This window comes from Pelophylax lessonae (assembly GCF_965119305.1).
Source record: "Pelophylax lessonae genome assembly, chromosome: 4".
NCBI classification, from domain to species: Eukaryota; Metazoa; Chordata; class Amphibia; order Anura; family Ranidae; genus Pelophylax; species Pelophylax lessonae.
The window spans coordinates 427,809,293-427,828,661 of NC_138771.1; the positions used below are offsets into that span (position 1 = coordinate 427,809,293).

Sequence of the window (19,369 nt, forward strand, 5' to 3'; positions counted from 1 at the left end):
TACATATCTAAAGGGACAGTCTTTGAAGTAGAAGGCGAGATAAAGGAATGACCTGTCATGGAAGATTATCAATTATTTTCTGGCCCCGTAATGTCTGGGGAAAAGGAACATAATTACGGGGCTGTACTACAGTTTGTTTATCAGTGTAAATAGCAGACCCCTCCCAGGTAGCCCAGGCATGCATTTCAAACATACTTATCCGTTTGAAATCAATACTCAATATCTTGAAAAATAAATATTTACATCCATCTATTTACAATTATTATAGGAGATTTATACATAACTCCTCATCATCACAACACGCCAAGGGAGATTACGCCTAAACTCATAAGGCAACACAATACATTTTGACAAGTATACACTTTTATTTGTCCCTCCATCTCATTAAGTTTAGAATGAACATATTTGGCTACATTTGGCTTATAAGTACACAAAGCTACTTAAGGTGAAACTGCCAGGATATTAATACTGTATGAGTGCTTCCATTTCTGATTTGTTCAGAATGCTAATATGTGCAGAGGGAGTGGCCTGAACATGGCGCGTGCAGAGAGCGCCCGCTAGTAAATCCAAGGGATGCCCGACAGGAGCAGCACATGGTAATGCATGGCTAGATGCAATCCCCTTTCTCATGGAGAGGAATGGCTGGCTGGGGAACATAATCATGTAACGGTGAGAAGAGGATTTTTTTGGGGAATCCTTAGTGTGGAGCCATGACTCACCTTTGATGAGACCTTGAATCTTAGAGGAGCGTTATGAGAGGAGGAGGTAATGGAGAGAAGTCTCAGCAGTGGATGCAGTGAAGGCAAGGCTGTGAAGGCTGTGAGATAACAGAGAACGGATGGGAAATGAGAGGAGCAGAGAGTGAGCAGTGAAGATGGCTGGACACTTCAGCTGCAGGGTGCTGGATACAGGCTACAGGCAGGTGAAAAGCTGTGTCAGTGGTCAGTAGACAGTTCTATTGCTGCATTGTTACATGTTATCTTTGCTTGTTTGCTCTGAAAATGTGTGGGGGACTGAGGATCAGATGAACTCTAAATTCAGAGGCAACATCACAATCTGTTACAATCTGTTACAAGTAACGATTTACAAGTTGCAGGTTACAAGTTACTATTATAATTTGTTACAAGGTGACAAGTTGACACAAGTTTCTAATACATAGCCTTTGCACAGCCTTTATGTGTTTATTTATTCTTAAACCAGAAAATAAAGTGTGGAAAATATACATCAGAGTGAAAAAAGGAGTGAACAAGGAGATTATAAGGAGTTGGAAGCTCTTAAAAAACTTCACAAATATATCAGTGCATATAGTCTCACAATCTCATAGTCTCACAGACTCACAGATCTTAAAACTCACATCCCAATTCACAGCCCAGTAGCCCACTAGCTGAAAAAGTGAGCAAATTGGTTAGAAGGGATGTTTGACTAAAAGGGATACTAGCCTTGTGTATTTTTGTCCATGGTCATAGCCCTGTGCTCCCCTGGGGATCCGTGTTGAGCCTTGAATTCTTACACTCTTATAGCGGGTCTGGACTAAAATTAAGCAAAGGAAGGTCTGCAGAGCAGATCAAATATTTGGAAGAGTAGATTCCAAACTATAATCTGCAAAGCCAAGTCCAAAGCATAAGTAAATTGTGAATAACTGCTAAAAACTTGCATAGCAATGTGGCCATGGAAGACTGTTTCCTCTTTTCTATAGAGATGAAACTCATGTGTTCCAATATAAGTATGAAAACAAAAGGTAAAACCCCTAAGTAAATACAGGAACTTTTAAGAAATATCTGACCCAAGAAGGGAGCCCTAAGAAACCAGGAACTGAAAAGCAACAAGGGGTTAAACATAAGAGGAAATCAGGTGGCCCAGATGAAAAGCAGATAAGACAATCTATGGGAGAACCCTCAAATCAAACAACAGAGGAGACTGGTTTAAAAAGTGAGGTGGAAGCAAGTAGGATAGAAGAACTAAATTTAAATACCCAGTTTCCAACCAAAAATTAAATATCTGAGATGTTTAAAAAATTGGAGGATACTATTTAAAAAAAAAATGTCTATGCTGCATGAAAATTTGGGGCAGATGTTGGTTCAGTTGGAGAAAACAGAGGAAAAAATGGAAATCCAGGAAGAAGAAATTGCAGAATTGAAAGATCAAGTGAAAAAACTACAAATGGAACAAAAATTACTATCCTACAAAGCTGAAGACCGGGAAAACTGGAACAGGAGACAAAACTTAAGGATTCGAGATCTACCAAAAGAAGAAAGAGAAGATCTGAGGATTAACCACTTGCCGACCGCCGCACGACTATCTACGTCGGCGGTCAGCCCCTCACAGGCAAACTAACGTAGGGCTACGTTGCTTGCTTGTGAGGGTCTAGGGAGCGAGCGCGCGCCCCCGAAGGTGCGCTCCCGTGTGGTCACGGACCCCCCCGCATGTGTGACCAGCGGACCCGATGTCCGCCGGCCATTGTGTAAACAAGCTGCCTGTCATTCTCCTCGCTGCAAAGACACTGATCACATGGATCTACTATGTAGATCCGTTGATCAGTGTCCTTACAGCTGAAGCCACAGCCAATCACAGTAGAAAGCACGCCCCTAGGGACACACACATCCCCTCCCTCCCAAATAATGTTAACCCCTTCACTACCAGTGTATTTTTACAGTAACAGTGCATATATATAGCACTGATTACTGTAGAAATGTCACTGGTAACCCCAAAAGTGTCAAAAATGTCAGTCAAGGGTCCGATCTGTCCGCCGCAATGTCGCAGTACCGCAAAAAAATCGCAGATCGCCGCCATTACGCGTTAAAAAAAAAAACAACAAAAATGACAAAAATCTTTCCCTTTGTTAGTAAACGCGATAACTTTTGCGCAAACCAATCAAAATACGCTTTTTGCGATTTTTTTTACCAAACATAGGTAGCATAAAACAAATTGGCCGAAAATGTTAAAAAATTTTGATTTTTACATTTTTTTTGGGGGGAATTTCATATAAAAAAATGTGAAAAATATTGTTATTTTTGCAAAATTGACGCTCTTTTTTTGTTTATAGCGCGTGATCAAAAAATCGCACAGGTGATCAAATACCACCAAAAGAAAGCTCTGTTTGTGGGAAAAAAAGGACGCCAAATTCGTTTAGGTACAGTGTCGCACGACCGCGCAATTGTCCGTTAAAGTCACGCAGTGCCGAATCGCAAAATACCCCCTGGTCGGAATGGGGGTAAAATCTTCCGGGGCTTAAGTGGTTAAGATAAGCAAAGTTTTTAATCCTTTGCTGGGTCGACCAATAGAACCTCTATTGAAAATAGAAAGGGTACATAGGATTAGGAAACCCCAAAACATTGCAGCAGAAGCTCCCAGAGATACAATCGCCAGATTTCAATGTTATGAAGAAAAAGAACAGATCTTGGAGAAAATGAAAGGACTAACAGTGTTGGATTATGAAGCAGAAAATCTGCACATATTTACAGACCTTTCCCCTGAGACTTTAAGCAGGAGAAGACTTTTGAAACCGCTTCTTGAACAGATGAGGATAAAAAATGTGAAATATAGCTGGGGGTTTCCAGTATGTCTCATTGGGCAGAAAGATGGACATTCAGCAAGGTTAAGGTTCCCAGAAGAGCTGACAGAGTTCTGTAATAGACTGGACTTGCAAGTACCAGAGCTTCCAGGATGGAATGAAAAAGGACCAAAGAAGAATGGGAAAAGATGGCAAAAGGCCCCTTCTAAACTTAGAAAATTAGATCTTTAAAGAGAGATGAGAAATAACTTAACAAGAATAATATTACAAATGTGGTTAATATTTGGGAGTGGAGGGAGGGGGGAGGGTAAAGATTAAGGGAGGGGAAGGGTAATAAGTGTTTAAATAGGTTGAAGGGGTAAAATCCATGTAAGAGGGAATAGCTAAGGGGAGACTATGCCAAATAAGAAAAAAAAAAGAAAAGAAAAAGCTGTTTGACCACTTGGCACTCTGGACCCTATCCCTCTGGTTAGAGGGGAGAGGTCCAGTGGGCGTTTATGAACAGAGTCAGAGCCTTGGTTTATGGAGTCAATAGTGGAGGGAAGACAAATGGTTTCCCCTTCGTATCTATGGTCAGTTGGAGACCAAATTGGTATGGGGGGTGGGGGGAGGAAGGGGAAGTAATTTGGGAGAATGTGGAAAGGGGAGAAGGGAATGGGAAGGGAGGAGGGTGGAGGGGGATAGTGGGGGAGGGTATCTCCTTTTTTGCATGATATTGAAGATTCCTTATTCTCTATTTGAGAGATCCTCTTTCTCTCTTCTTTCATGAAATCTAAAGTTTTCAAAAAGAAAAAAAGGAAAGGGAAAAAAGGAAAATAAACTTTCCTGGGAAAGCAACTATGATGCAACTGCATAAAGGATTAAAAAAGTACAGTTAAGGGATATTATGAAAAGAGGGGAAATATACACGTTTGATGAAATAAGATGTAAAAAAAATATTTTGTCAATAGATATTTAGAGATACTATCCATTTACACATTTTATAAAACGTTGCCTCACCCAATAAGATCTGGAGAAAATTTAACGCCTTTTAAAAAAATATTGAGTTCAAAAAACACCCCGAAGCATTGTTCAGATATAAAGTACCTTACTAGAATGGCTGACCCTGTGGAACCGCCATACTTGGAAAAGTGGGAAGCGAAACTCAATGTAAAATGGAATGAGGAAGAAAAGGAGAAAATAGTGAGTTTAACATATGAGACAGCAATAGATATAAAAACGAGGGAAATTAATTATAAGTGCTTGGCAAGATGGTATATAACTCCTAGTATAGCAAATATCTATCAACCCAAAAAATCGTCACTTTGTTGGTGAGGATGCGGGATGAAGGGGAATATGTTACATATCTGGTGGGAGTGCCAAATCATATATAAATTCTGGGAGGGAATAACACAAGTAATTAGGGAAATAACGGGAGATAATTTGCTGAATAGGCCGGAAACTTTTCTATTCCATTACACCAAATTAACAATAAAACAATATAAAAATAAGGTGATACCTCATTTAACCACCTCCCACCCGGGCCATTGTAGATATACGGCCGGGTGGGAGTCTCGTCCTTCTGAATGGACGTTCCGGAACGTCCTTCAGAAGGAGCGAGATCGCGCCGGCGCGTGCACGCGCAGCGGCGCGATCTCGATGTGCCTGTGTCCCTCGGACACAGCGCAACAAGATGCGTCAGGAGGGCCCTGTGATTGGCCCTCCTGATCACATGACGGCTGTGTCCAATCACAGCCGTCATGCAATGTAAATACAGCCGTTGTAACGGCTTCAATCTCTTCTCCTCCCTGACAGATCGTGTCAGGAGAGGAGAAGAAGAGGATCGATACTGGAGCTGGGGTGATCAGTGAGTATTTCTAAGTACTCACTGATCACAGGGGGGGTCTGTGCTGGTAATCAGAACATTGATTACCAGTGCAGCCCTGGGGGGGGGGGTGGGGTGCCACTAGAGCCACCAGGGATGCCCACCCATGACCACCAGGGATGCCCACCATGGCCACCAGGGATGGCAAACAGCCTGCCAGTGGTGCCTTCCTATCAGTGCTGCCCACCAATGCCATATATCAGTGCTGCCCATTATTGCCATCCACCAGTGCTGCCCACCAGTGCCCATTATTGCCCACCAGTGCTGCCCATCAGTGCCCATCAGTGCCCCCCATCAGTGCCAATCAGTGCCGTCCATCAGTGCCAATCAGTGCCGTCCATCAGTGCCACCTATCAGTGCCCATCAGTGCCCATCAGTGCCGCCGATCAGTGCCCATCAGTGCTGCCTATCAGTGCCCATCAGCGCTGCATATCAGTGCCCACCAATGCTTCATATCAGTGCTATCTATCAGTGCCACATATCAGTGCCCATCAGTGCTGCATATCAGTGTTACCTATCAGTGCCCATCAGTGCTGCATATCAGTGCCACCCCATCAGTGCCACCCAATCAGTGTCTCCTCATCAGTGCCTGTCAGTGCGGCGTCATCAGTGCTTATCAGTGCAGGAAAAAACGTATCTATTCACAAAATTTTATAACCTAAACAAAAAAACTTTTTTTTTTTTCAAACTTTTCTGTATTTTTTTATTTGTGCACCAAAAAAGAAAAAACCTGGCAGTGATCAAATACCACCAAAAGAATGCTCTATTTGTGGGGAAAAAATGACATAAATTTGGTTTAGGTACAGCGTTGCATGACCGCGCAATTGTCATTCAAAATGCAACAGCGCTAAAAGCTGAAAATTGGTCTGGGAAGGAAGGGGGTTTAAGTGCCCAGTATTGAGGTGGTTAATAAATGCTGCAAAATATCTTATCCCTAAGTTTTGGCAGGTACCACAATGTCCCAAGGTAAGAGACTGGATAAGGCAGGTAAATAACATTTATAATCTGGATGAGTTGTATTATAGAGAAGAAAGATAAATTAGAACATTTTCAGAAAATGTGGAAAGATTGGAAGAAGTTCAAAGGTAAAAAAAATATGTGGAAATGGAAGGTGTGTGAAAAAGGGAGTAGAAAGGGGAATGTGAAGAATATAGGAGGGACGAGAACAAGGATCGGACAAAGGAAGTGAGAGGAGGAGATGGGTGGGTGGTATTTATTATGCTTGTGTTTGTTAGGATTATAAGAATGATGGAATTCTTTTTTACTATGGATATGTTTTTTTTTCTTTTGGAATTTGTTTCAAATTTAGAATTAAAGTGTGTAACAAGTATAATGTAAAATAATAAAATGTATATAATAAAAAAGAATGCTAATATGTGCATGCGTGTTATGAGTCATAGACTCCACGAGTGTTTAACCACTTTATGATAGCTGCGGCGGGCAGCCGCTCCTGTGCAAACCGACGTAGGTATACGCCGGTCACGCGCAGGCAGCTAGGGGGTGAGCATGCACCGCCGGCGGCATGCTCCCACCCCCTGCTCGTCAGTGGGTAAGCCGATGCACGGGGCCGCTGGCTCTGATTGCCGCCTGACACCCATGATTGTTCCCCGCTGAGAGAGAAGAATGGTCAGCTGTTGTAAACACAGCTGACCGTTCTTCTCCCTGGAATGATCACAGAGCTCCTGTGATCCTTCTATATAGGAACACAGGTTTCTGTTATAATTTACCAAGCCACGCCCCCACAGTTAGAAACACGCCCCTAGGTACATATTTAACCCCTTGATCACCCACAGTGTGAAACCCTTCCCGGCCAGTGTCATTATTACAGTAAGAGTGCATATTTTTAGCACTGATTACTGTAGTAATGTCACCGGTCTCCCCAAAAGTGTCAAAAATTAAAGTCAGGGGTCCGATCTGTCGCAGCCCCACAAAAAAATCACAGATCGCAGCCATTACTAGTTAAGAAAAAAACAATAAAAATGACATAAATCTTTCCCGTAGTTAGAAGACACAATGACTTTTGCGCAAACCAATCAAAGTACGCTTTTTGCAATTTGTTTTTAACAAAAATATGTAGTAGAAAATAAATTGGCCTAAAATGTTAATTACATTTTTTTGGGGAATGTTATATAGCAGAATGTGAAAAATATTGTTTTTTTTTTCAGAATTGTCGGTTTTTTTTTATAGCACAAAAAATAAAAATCGCACAGGTGATCAAGTACCACCAAAAGAAAGCTCTATTTGTGGGAAAAAATGACATCAATTTAATTTAGGTACAGCATCGCATGACCGCACAATTGTCCATTAAAGTAACGCAGTGCCGAATTGCAAAATATGGCCTGGTCATTAAGGGGGCAAATCCTTCCAGTCCAGAAGTGGTTAAGCAAAGATGAGGATGATGGTCAATCAAATATCATGGCAGGTCTAATACTTCTACTGTGACCAATTCATTTTAAAGTAAAAGCAAGTTTTATATAGTTTTTATGTTCTTATATTTATGTTTTTTTTAATTTCTTTTTTAGGTATTGATATATTAAAAAAAAAAAAGTGCATACTTTATTAAGAAAATGACATTGCAATGCATTCTGAGTTTCAAAAGACGGAGCACAGCAGTAGCTGCTTTCAGTCTGAATCTCTTTAATTGAAATTCAATATAAATCCATACATAGTAGAGCAACAGGAGAAGAAGTGGTATATTTTAGAACCTTGACTTATTCAGCTTTTTCTAGAATTAAGTTTGGACTTTCACTGAGGTTTGTAAACAATTTGATTTTATAAAATGGAGCATACAATCAGCCTGGTAAATAGTGAAATGAAGAGCAGTCTGACACTCCAGCTGCTAGTGGAAAGCATAATTATAAAATATTTGTAACCAAAAATTCCATATTTACCTCACTTAACAATAGAAAACATTACTGATTGTTTTGGGTGGCCTGAATTCTAACATATAAATAGCACACAGTAACACTAAGTGTAAATAAAGACAACATATTTAAAAAATCCTCCTTAAATCCATATAACAAAGCAAATAAGATATTAGGAAAAGAAACAGATACATCTCACTGTCAGGAAATAAAGTTGATAATACTGCACTGCAGTCAGAAGCATAAAACTAGAATTTCAATGTCTTATTAAAAAATAGTTAGATTATTCAGAGTGTTGTATTTTTTATATTTATTACATTTGTAATTGTTTAATGCTACATTAGCAATTAAGAATATATGTAGCTGTATGACACGTTACACAAGTTCTGTAAACGTGTTATATATTGTACATACAGTATGTGTAAATGGTGTCTGACAATATGTTTGCTTTTAAGAAATGGTGAAGCACATTTGTGTAAATGTTTTTTAAAATATTTTTACCCGTAACTTATATTTTGAGATTTAATTTAAATCTCAGATATGATTTGGGTTAATAAGAGTTCTATGATCATGAGTGAAAGCTTTAACACAACAACAGAAAAGTATTGGTAAATAGCAAGGAGGCTTAAACTAATACACAGCAATCTATCTATAGTACAGAAAAGGGAACAAAAATCATGAACGAATAAATATACGAATACAGAGTATAATATTCAAAACATTAAGATACGAACAGCAAGACAGACAACACATAGGACAAGCATGTATACATATAAGTGCTAGGAGATGTCCTGATATTTACCAGTGGTATAATATGATATGGGGTCCCCTTTCAGTTCAATGTCTCCTTCTGCTTTCTCTGTTTAAAACTTAAACTAATGTACTCTTATATCTCAGAGAGTTGCATGGGGCCATTCTGATTGGTGGAGCTATCTTACCCCTCTCCTCCCTCTGGGTGTGTCTCATCCAGGATTGGACCATTTCCCCCTCCCCATCTCTAGCATAACTCACCCCCTCGCTAGCACCTCCTCTTTTTGGGGGGGGGGGGGTGGTTAAATATGCAAGGTAAACTCCTTGTACTTGAATGGGGCATTAGGTATGTAAGATCATACCCTGGGCAAACTGTCCATTCCCTAACAGATGGGCTAAAGAGAGCGTTTTTGAAGTGGAGGCGGAGATAACAATAGAAGTGAAACAGCCTGGTCTAAATTATTACCTCAGCCCAAGAAAGTCTTCAAAAAGTTCCTTTTTGTTGTCCTTTCTCACATACAAGTTTACGACAAGTAAATAGCAGAACATCTTTAGGGACACACAAGTTTAGCCCAACCTAACATTCCTGCACTTCAAAAAGGAATTGGTAAATCAATTATTTATTATACTAAAACCTGCAAACTGTGTTCACACAACTGGGTACATTTAACTTATATCAAACTATTATTAACAACAAAACCCAATATCCCATAAGAATATCTATAAATATACACGCACATCTATTTACAGTTGCTAATGGAGATCACACATAAACTCCTCATAAGGCAACCAGATCATACTCACTGTATGTGAAACTGCCATTTACATGGCAAAAAACAAACATTCATATTAAACCTTAAAATTAAAAATTGGAAATGTTTTATCAGTCTATTACATTTAAAATTTGTAAAATTTTCTGAGGAGCACAGATTCTGGTGACTAATATTTTGGTGCATCGTTTTGCCTGTTTCACAGTTTGTGAAATCTAAAAATTAGCTTTATGTAGCATAATCATATATTTGGCCTAGGAACCTATGAGGCATTTAAAAATATATTATAACTATATAATCATCTGTTTATATTCATCAACCTTTTAACTTTTGGAAGATACAACAATTTACATGTTTTCTAAACTTGCACACTTAAAAAAAAATACCTTAAAAATGAACTTACAATTTACAGTAGCTGTTACTCTAGGTGCAACTTGAATATTAGGCACTAGATGTCACTGTACACCAACTTATAGCAGGAAGGTGAGGTCTAAATACGTTTCTCTATTGCTGATGCTGAATATCTTAGTGTAAAGACATCGGCTATGCTGGATTCTTTATTCTCAGCTGCGGATCTTTAGTAATTGTTAATGCCATCCTTACTAATATCTTCAGCTTCTGTGAATCTAAGATATGTCCAACACAATCCTGTGTTATCAAGAGAAGTACAGATTGATCCATTTTTTATTGCTCCAAATGTCTCTGGATGTGGTCCTGAATCAGCTGCATTATATCATCCCAGAAGAATCCAAACACGGCACATTTGTTGGAAGAATTGCACAGGATCTGGGACTGGATTTAGGTGAGATTAATTCAAGAATGTTACGTGTTGTCTCTAGAGATGAGAAGGGATGTTTCCAGGTGAATCTGCAAAATGGAATCCTGTTTGTTAAAGAGACTATAGACAGAGAGCTGCTTTGTCCAGGAATACAGCTGTGCATTATTCCTCTGCAGGTTATAGTGGATAAACCTGTGCAGATGTATAGAGTGGATGTAGAGATAGAAGATATAAATGACAATATACCAGCTTTCCCATCCTCTGTGAGTAACCTTGTAATTTCTGAAGTAATGCTTGCAGGATCCCGTTTCCATGTAGATGGAGCAGTTGATCCAGATCTTGGAACAAATGCTATTACAAATTATGAGCTCAGTGCCAATGATTATTTTGCACTGGATTTCCAGAAATACATGAATCAAATCAGATCATTAGAAGTTGTATTAAAGAAATCTCTAGACAGGGAAAAGCAGTCTGTTCACAATCTAACACTTACAGCTTATGATGGTGGCAAGCCAAGATTAAGTGGAAGGTGTGAAATCATTATCACAGTTGAAGATTTTAATGATAATGCTCCAACATTTAATCAGCCATTTTATCAAGCCAGTGTGATTGAAAATGCTCCAAAAGGATCACTGGTAATAAAAGTAAATGCCACAGATTCGGACCAAGGAAAAAATGGAATCGTATTATACACATTTAGTAAAAAAGCAAATGAAGATATCAGTAAAGTGTTTAGTTTAGACAAACATACAGGGGAACTAAAAGTTATTGGGGAAGTGGATTTTGAATGGGTACAAATGTATGAAATACAAATAGATGCTGTTGATAATGGGGATATCCAATTGGTTGGACATTGTAAAGTTCTAGTGACTGTTGTAGATGTCAATGACAATCCTCCTAAGATGACAGTAACTTCACTTGCTGTGCCTGTTCCTGAAGACTCTCCACAAGGAACAACTGTTGCCATCATAAGTGTCCATGATCAAGATTCAGATCTCAATGGAAAAGTTAGGTGTGACATTCTTGATTCTTCACTCTTCAAAATACACCCAGCATTCAAGGGAGATTTTTCCTTAATTGTTAATGGGAAGTTGGATCGAGAAATAAAATCTCAGCATGAAGTTGTAATAGTAGCAAGAGATGAGGGAACACCCCCACTGTCAGCTTCAAAGACTCTTAAAATTGATATTAGTGATGTAAATGACAATGCTCCATTGTTTCAAAAACCTTATGATACCATTTTTATCAAAGAAAACAATCCACCAGGTTCTCATGTATACACAGCATTAGCATCTGACCCAGATATTGGGCAAAATTCCTTTATCACATATTCGATTGGTGATAGCACTGTTGAAGCAATCCCCATATCTTCCTATATATCAGTGAATCCAGAGAATGGAAAAATATTTGCTTTAGTTTCATTTGACCATGAACAAGTGACTTATTTCCAGTGTATCATAAAAGCAACTGATGCTGGTATACCTCCACTTAATTCAAATCTTACTCTGAATATTTTTATTGAGGATATCAATGACAATGCTCCCTCTTTTATGCCACTTTTTCCTGCATTGACATTAAAAACTCCAAAGACACTTCAACCTGGACACTTGGTTACTAAAGTAAGAGCAGTAGATACTGATTCTGGATACAACGCTTTGTTATCCTACCACTTGAAGGATCTCTCAGGGAAATTTCCATTTGTTATATCTCAGCACACAGGAGAAATTGATTTAAAACGTCCCTTTACAGATTTAGATATTGAAGAATATAGACTGATAGTGGTGGCTCAGGACCATGGAGAGCCAGTAATGACAGCAGTTACAGAAATTGTCATCTCTTTGGTGGAGTCTGGAGAAGAAATTATGTATGATAATCAGGAATCTAAAGGAATTACTGAAGAATTTACTGAAACAAATGTCTACTTAGTGGCTGCAATCTGTGTAATATCAAGTGTATTTCTCATTACATTAATTGCCTTCACCGTCTTAAGATGGCAAAAATGCAGTGAGGAAGTGAATGACCTAAAGGAAAACTACAAGATCTGCTCAAACACTGGAGGTAGTTGGGTATACTCTCAACAAACTCAATACAGAGTATGTTCAAACTCATTACAACGAAAGAGTGACTTAATAGTTTTCACTCCAAATAGCTCTCAAACGCCAAGCAATGAAGAAAATGTAAACCAAACAAGGGCCCTGCCTAATGCTTCATATCAGGTAAGTTTTTTATGAAAATATTTATCTTTCTACTGGTTTTACAACAATAAAACTAATGTTTTGAATATACATCAAATTAACTGAAGATCTGATCCCACAAAAATAGGCCCCCTACCTTCACTACATTCCACTGCTGCAGCCTCTGTCAGAATTTTCAGCCTTCAAAAGTTCTGGTACTGTTTTTACAGCAATGCAATCAGAGAGATAAAGGGTCCTGCAATGGCTCTGATACATATGCCATTAGTATTAAGCTGGACATTTCATATTTCATCTTAAGCATATAAAGCTGCTTGAACAAGGATATTTTAATGATTACATATAATTGATATTTTTAGCCACTAAGGGACTCTTTTCTCAGGCAAATGTTAAACTTAGTATACCAAGTCTTTGCTTATATGTGATCAATAAATATTGCTGTGAACAAGCAGCTTGATGTACTCATGACAAGCTTTGCACTACATCACTACACAACACAGCAATGACATAGTTTTGGAATACTGAACTTGGCTTCTGGCAGGGGACACAGTCATCTGATACTTATAAAAGTAGTCAATGCTGACGAATCTGATGGAGGCTAATTTAGCAACATTGATCTTGTATACTATCTGAAATAATTGTAATGCTTTCTTTTAACTGATGGGTTGTGATCAACTCCAACCCTTGGCATTCTCTGTAGATCATTAAGATCCAATAACCTGTGTAGAAGGATTCCTTTTAGTAAAATGGATCACTATCTTTAAGACCATGATTGAACAAAGCAATTCAAATCTGAATTTGCCATAAAACTGCACATTTTGCCTTCAATGAAATTTTGGTAAATTAGTGGTCAAATTGACAACAATAGTTTTTACCAAAATGTCTCAAGTGAAAACGTATCTCCTCTATCTGCTTGAGATATTTTGCTGAAAATTTTGAGTCAAAGAAGTTGTAATTTTAGCATTGAATGTTAATAAGGGCAACAATACTCCACTTTAACTAATGAAGACTAAGAATTGCTGAAAAGTATTAACAACATGTATCTGTTTCTTTTTTAACAATATTGTTGACCAATGCAAGGATAGCCTTAACCATTATAGGGCCTGGTATTTTTGGTAAATATGGTATTCTTGGGATTTCAACAATTGGTTCCATTTTCAACAGAAATATCCTTGTTGTTTCTCTAATTTGGTATAATTTGGCCAAATTATATACAATATCTCACAAAAGTGAGTACACCCCTTACATTTTTGTAAATATTTTATTATATCTTTTCATGTGACGACACTTAAGAAATTACACTCTGCTACAATGTAAAGTAGTGAGTGTACAGCTTGTATAACAGTATAAATTTGCTGTCCCCTCAAAATAACTCAACACACAGCCATTAATGTCTAAACCTCTGGCAACATGTGAGTGAAAATGTCCAAATTGGGCCCAGTTAGCCATTTTCTCTCCATGGTGTTATGTGACTCGTTAGTGTTACAAGGTCTCAGGTGTGAATGGAGAGCAGATGTGTAAAAATTTGGGGTTATCGCTCTCACTCTCTCATACTGGTCACTGAAAGTTCAACAAGCTGTACACTCACTACTCTACATTGTAGCAAAGTGTAATTTCTTCAGGGTTGCCACATGAAGAGATATAGTAAATTATTTTCTAAAATGTGAGGGGTGTACTTACTTTTGTGAGATACTATATATATATATATATATACAATTCATAATCCATTAACATTGAAAATGTATGCAATGTTTCACAGAGGCTATGAGTTATTATTGTTTATTTGTATGATTTAATGAAATAACTGGAAGCACTAAAAGGAGTCAATAGAATCACATTTACTACATTATTATGACAACAAAATTGCAACCACAATGATCAAATAATACATCCTTGTTAGTGAGTGGGATTTTGACAGAGATTTCATAGAAAACTAGACTAGCTGTGATCAGTTTCCTGGCATTCCTTCAAACAATTGATATGATTATTTTCAGGGAATTAGAAATTCAGCTATATAGGATTATTGCAGATGTAACCATTTCATGAAGCTTTAGGTTTTTGTCTTTGGTTGTTATGTGCTACACTGCCATCGCTTATACTGTATGTAATATATTTTGCTGTAGAATTAATCATTAGATTTATTGGTGTTTTCTCCTTATGTTTAGGTTTTTTGTGATTTGTACCACAGTGCAAGGACGATTAGACAGTTCAAATTTGTGTATATGAATACAGAACGTAGAAAAGGTTTACCATTTCAGTTCGGCGCCTCCTTTTTATATCCACAATCAGTAAACATGCATAGTTTCCCATAAAATCAGGAGTAGGGACAAATTGTTATATAAACAAAAGCAACCCACTCACCCAGCGCTAACTGAATATAAATAATAAAATCAACAGAAAATGGTTAGATAAAATCCAACATGAAAGATATAGCATAGAGCTAATAGCCAGCTGCTGCTATAAACAAACAGTCAATATAAACAGGGTGTGACCAATTCGATTAGCCCATAAAGAATTACTGACACTAGCAGCGCTAAGATATCAATATAGAATATAAATATACAATAATATAATAAAAAAATATAATAAAAAGTGACAGACAGAGGTAAGCTTGGGATTGGTGCAGCATGCACCCAGTGTAAATAGTGACTGAACAGTCCAGTGACAGCCAACAGATGGACATAAATATTCAAGCCAAAATGTCCTTCAAATCAGCAGTGGGAAAATGAAAATGAAGTCCACTTGTACACCCATGTGCCTCCACAATCTCCGAAGGTCTCCGAAGGAGGCCTTGATCCCCTCTCCGAAGGGAGGGGATCATGCTCTGCTTTTTTATGTCACAGTACATGTTGGCATTCATGGTTCCCTCAATGAACTGTAGCTCTCCAGCACCGGCAGCACTCATGCAGCCCCAGACCATGACACTCCCAACACCATGCTTCACTATAGGCAAGACGCACTTGTCTTTGTACTCCTCACCTGGTTGCCACCACACACGCTTGACACCATCTGAACCAAATGTGTTTATCTTGGTCTCATCAGACCAGAGGATATGGTTCCAGTATTGCATGTCCTTAGTCTGCTTCTCTTCAGCAAACTTTTTGCGGGCTTTCTTGTGCATCATGGGATGACAGCCATGCAGACCAATTTGATGCAGTGCATGGCGTATGGTCTGAGCACTGACAGGCTGACCCCCCCCCCCAACCCCTTCAACTGCTGCAGCAATGCTGGCAGCAGCACTCATATGTCTATCAAGACAACCTCTGGATATGACGCTGAGGCCAAAATTGGGCCCAATTTGTGACATTTTTACTTAGGGGTGTACTCACTTTTGTTTCCAGCAGTTTAGATATTAATGACTGTATGTTTAGTTATTTTGAGGGGACAGCAAAATTAACACTGTTATACAAGCTGTACACTTCCTACTTTATATTGTAGTAGAAATGTGAAGGGTGTACTTACTTTTGTAAGATACTGTATATAAAACCATATTATAGAACACACTTTTTTCTGACCATTCTGTGGCTGATAAAGAGTCCCAGGTTTCAAAATATATGCAATTGACATCTAAACATGCTGTTTCCCATTTTATATGGTCTTTGTATGACAGATCTCTGGTGTCATATATTGCAGGACTTTCTCAGACAAGCCTGATAATTTATTCATTGTCATGAACATTTTGCTTTCTTTTCCTGGGCATACTTCCTGCTGTCCGCATACAACTGTACACTGGGCATGGGAAGTGAGGTCTTTGGGAGGAGCAGGGATCATGTGCTTGGGCTGAACAGTCAGTACAGAGCAAAAAAAAAATGCACTGTACTTCCTGTAAAGTCACACAAAGACACTGGTATGTACATATAGATGTGACTTCAGTGTGACTTACATTACAGTCCATGGGAGACAAGTCAAACTGAAATTGAAAAGTAGTACAGGGACCTTTTTCTAGAGTCTCTGCAACTTGAGTCGCACTTAGAATGGAGGTCATTGAAATACATGAATGTCGACTTGTCATGAGACTTCACATATGGCAAGTCACATGACAAGTTGCACTAGTGGAAACAGGGTTTTAGTGTTATAATAAATGTGATAAAATGTTCTTAATTACATGTGCTTGCTGAAACTGGTTTTTGCATTTTAGATGGCTCCTTTGTAAAATATGTGGGATTTTTTACTTGTTTTTAGTATATAGGGTGTTATATGTTGTTTCATGTTGTTGTATTTAAAAATTATATATGTTTTACATGAGTTATGCATGCAAGTTTTGCATGCCAGCCCTTTCTATAGTATGAGATGTGGGAGCCTAGTACAAACATTGGTTTTAATAAAACCATAGCTCATTAAGCAGTGTTCTAAAAACCCTGAAGTAATCTACATCAATACAGGAAAGATGAACAAGTTCAGGCATGAAAAGGCATGATAAAACCTTCTAAATCATAACACCCATGGACCTATATACAATACTACCCAGTGAGAGTATATATTTCTGAATGACACAATTAATATGCCCATGGATGTTGTCCAAATTAAAGAAGACACCATTTTTTTTTCTGATATCATTGCCACATACGTACAGACATTTAGGAGATGGACATTCACAATATAAACACACAATATGATCTGTAAGGTTTAGAAACAAGAGGTGTCTAATAAGTTCTCTGAATAGTTGTGAGAACAGGCTCTCTTCCTTGCCCAAAACACAAATTATTGGCCAATGATCCAAATAACAATTTTCAAAAAGATCTACAAGAAAGAAAAAAAAAAACATGAACTGAAAATAAAAAATAAAAATCATGAACAAGAATGGGTGGATTTATAATCTGAACCTATCACTTTCCCATCTACCAATCTGTATAAAAGACTTCAGGAGGGAAGCTTAAATTACCAGTGCCCATGGCTGCTCTATTACAGAAGGCATGGGGAGAAACATTTGATAGGCCCAAATTATCCAAAGCTTTAGACAATCATCTCTGAGACTGAAATCAAGTAACAGGAAAACAATTAAGGTGAACTAAAAAGGATCCCGAAGCAGGAAGTCTTTAGAGCAAGATATTCATTACCTCTAAATACAGGGCTCTGCCACAGTGATCTAACCAAATCCAAAAGCTCAAAAAAAAAAAAGAGAAAATGCTGCCTGAAAAAACATTTAATAACTAGCAAACATCACGTATGACATTTACTAGGTGAAGTAATAAATCTAAGGATATAAAAGACTGAAATTATTTGTATATACCTTAAAGGATTTTTTTTAGCTTGGTGAATTGAAGACATGGCTGGGCAACCAGAAAATTTAAGAAAAAATGAAATGCACCCTGATGACACAGAAAGAGACAAAAGATAATGTGATGTTATTAGCTACAGAAAAATAATTCACATCAAAGTTAGAACAAAAATGTGCTCAGAGCATCCCAACGCAAAGAAGATTCAGAAGGGTTTACAAACAAGAACTTATCCAAGTAATGGAGGACAACACAATTGATATTTACATTGACAGACCAACAAAAAAAGAAAGGAAGAAAATACTTTGAATAAAAAATGATGAAGCAAAACCTATTGTAATATATTTAAAGTAAATAAAGAATAAATACAAGTAATTATAAAGTCAAAAGAAAATTCACTATTAAAATAAAAACCCAAAAAATTAAAGCCTAAAGGATTTACCAGAAGTAGACGGAAAGCTGATTTTATATCAGGTTTGGGTGATAAGGATACAATATTTCCTAAACAAGACCAAAGCATTGTCAAAATAAATATAATAGGCAAAGGATGTTTATTGTTTAAAGATTTACCATCAGCATAGTAAAGATAATGTACAGTATAATTCGAAAAAGCCTCAGGTTCATTTTTGGAACCAAACCTAAGAGGGAGCAAGTGAACATCGAGAAAGAGTGAGGAGTTAAAAGGTGTTAAAGGAGTTAAAATACATTAAATTCCAGCAACTTCTCAGCTTCAAATTTAACAATATCAGAATGCTTATCAATACATGACAAGGTATCTATCAAGATACAGCCACATCCACTGTAGGGTGAAACAAAGAAATCTGAATAAAAGTTCTCAGATTATGAGAATCTATTATCTTGCAGTCTGGAAATTGACTTAGGCCAGATTTTTTGACAGCCTTATCTGATATCTGTGCTTTTTGGAGTAAAATCTTGTGTGGAAGAAGTAGCGTTTTTAAACTAATAGGGGGTTGAGTGGGATCCTGAAAACAAGTAAGCATCAATGTGCCTTTATAAAAATGAGTCTTACTGGCTGTGATTGTTTTTGTCTGAGGGATCTAACACTGGGGCAACATTCAATTTATCCAATGTCCAAGATCAATTAAAACGTATTTCAAGTATGAATAAACTGAGAGTTTTTTTATGAAAAACTTCAGCATAACTAAACCAGGTACTATGCTGAAACACACCACATCATTTATCAGAGAATATCTCCTCCACCACTGATGCATAGATTTAAAAGGCTTGAAGGTAGTTGTAGAAAGACTTTGGGACAAACTGCCAAGACTGACTTTATATTTATCTCCATGGATAGTGAAACCAAAGATAATGTGAGTTGACACACCAAAAGGAGGCTTCTCCGAAACAGCTACGGAGCCAAACCTCACCTTCAGCACTCTCTGCCTTCTCAAACAGCTGATAAA

At 37.9% G+C, this 19,369-nt stretch overlaps 1 protein-coding gene across 11 annotated transcripts in view; it reads left to right on the forward strand.

Moving 5' to 3' along the window:
* Positions 1-19,369, forward strand: part of LOC309552109 (protocadherin alpha-C2-like) — a 426,489-nt gene that overhangs the window by 140,624 nt on the left and 266,496 nt on the right. The window contains exon 1 of one of the 11 annotated variants that reach the window (XM_082252903.1): positions 10,272-12,753. The exons of the other annotated variants lie outside the window; for them this stretch is intronic. Within the exon in view, the coding sequence (XP_082109029.1) occupies positions 10,393-12,753 (2,361 nt within the window). The 5' untranslated portion in view covers positions 10,272-10,392. Of the gene's footprint in view, positions 1-10,271; positions 12,754-19,369 lie in introns of those variants that run through there. 11 annotated transcript variants of the gene reach the window in all.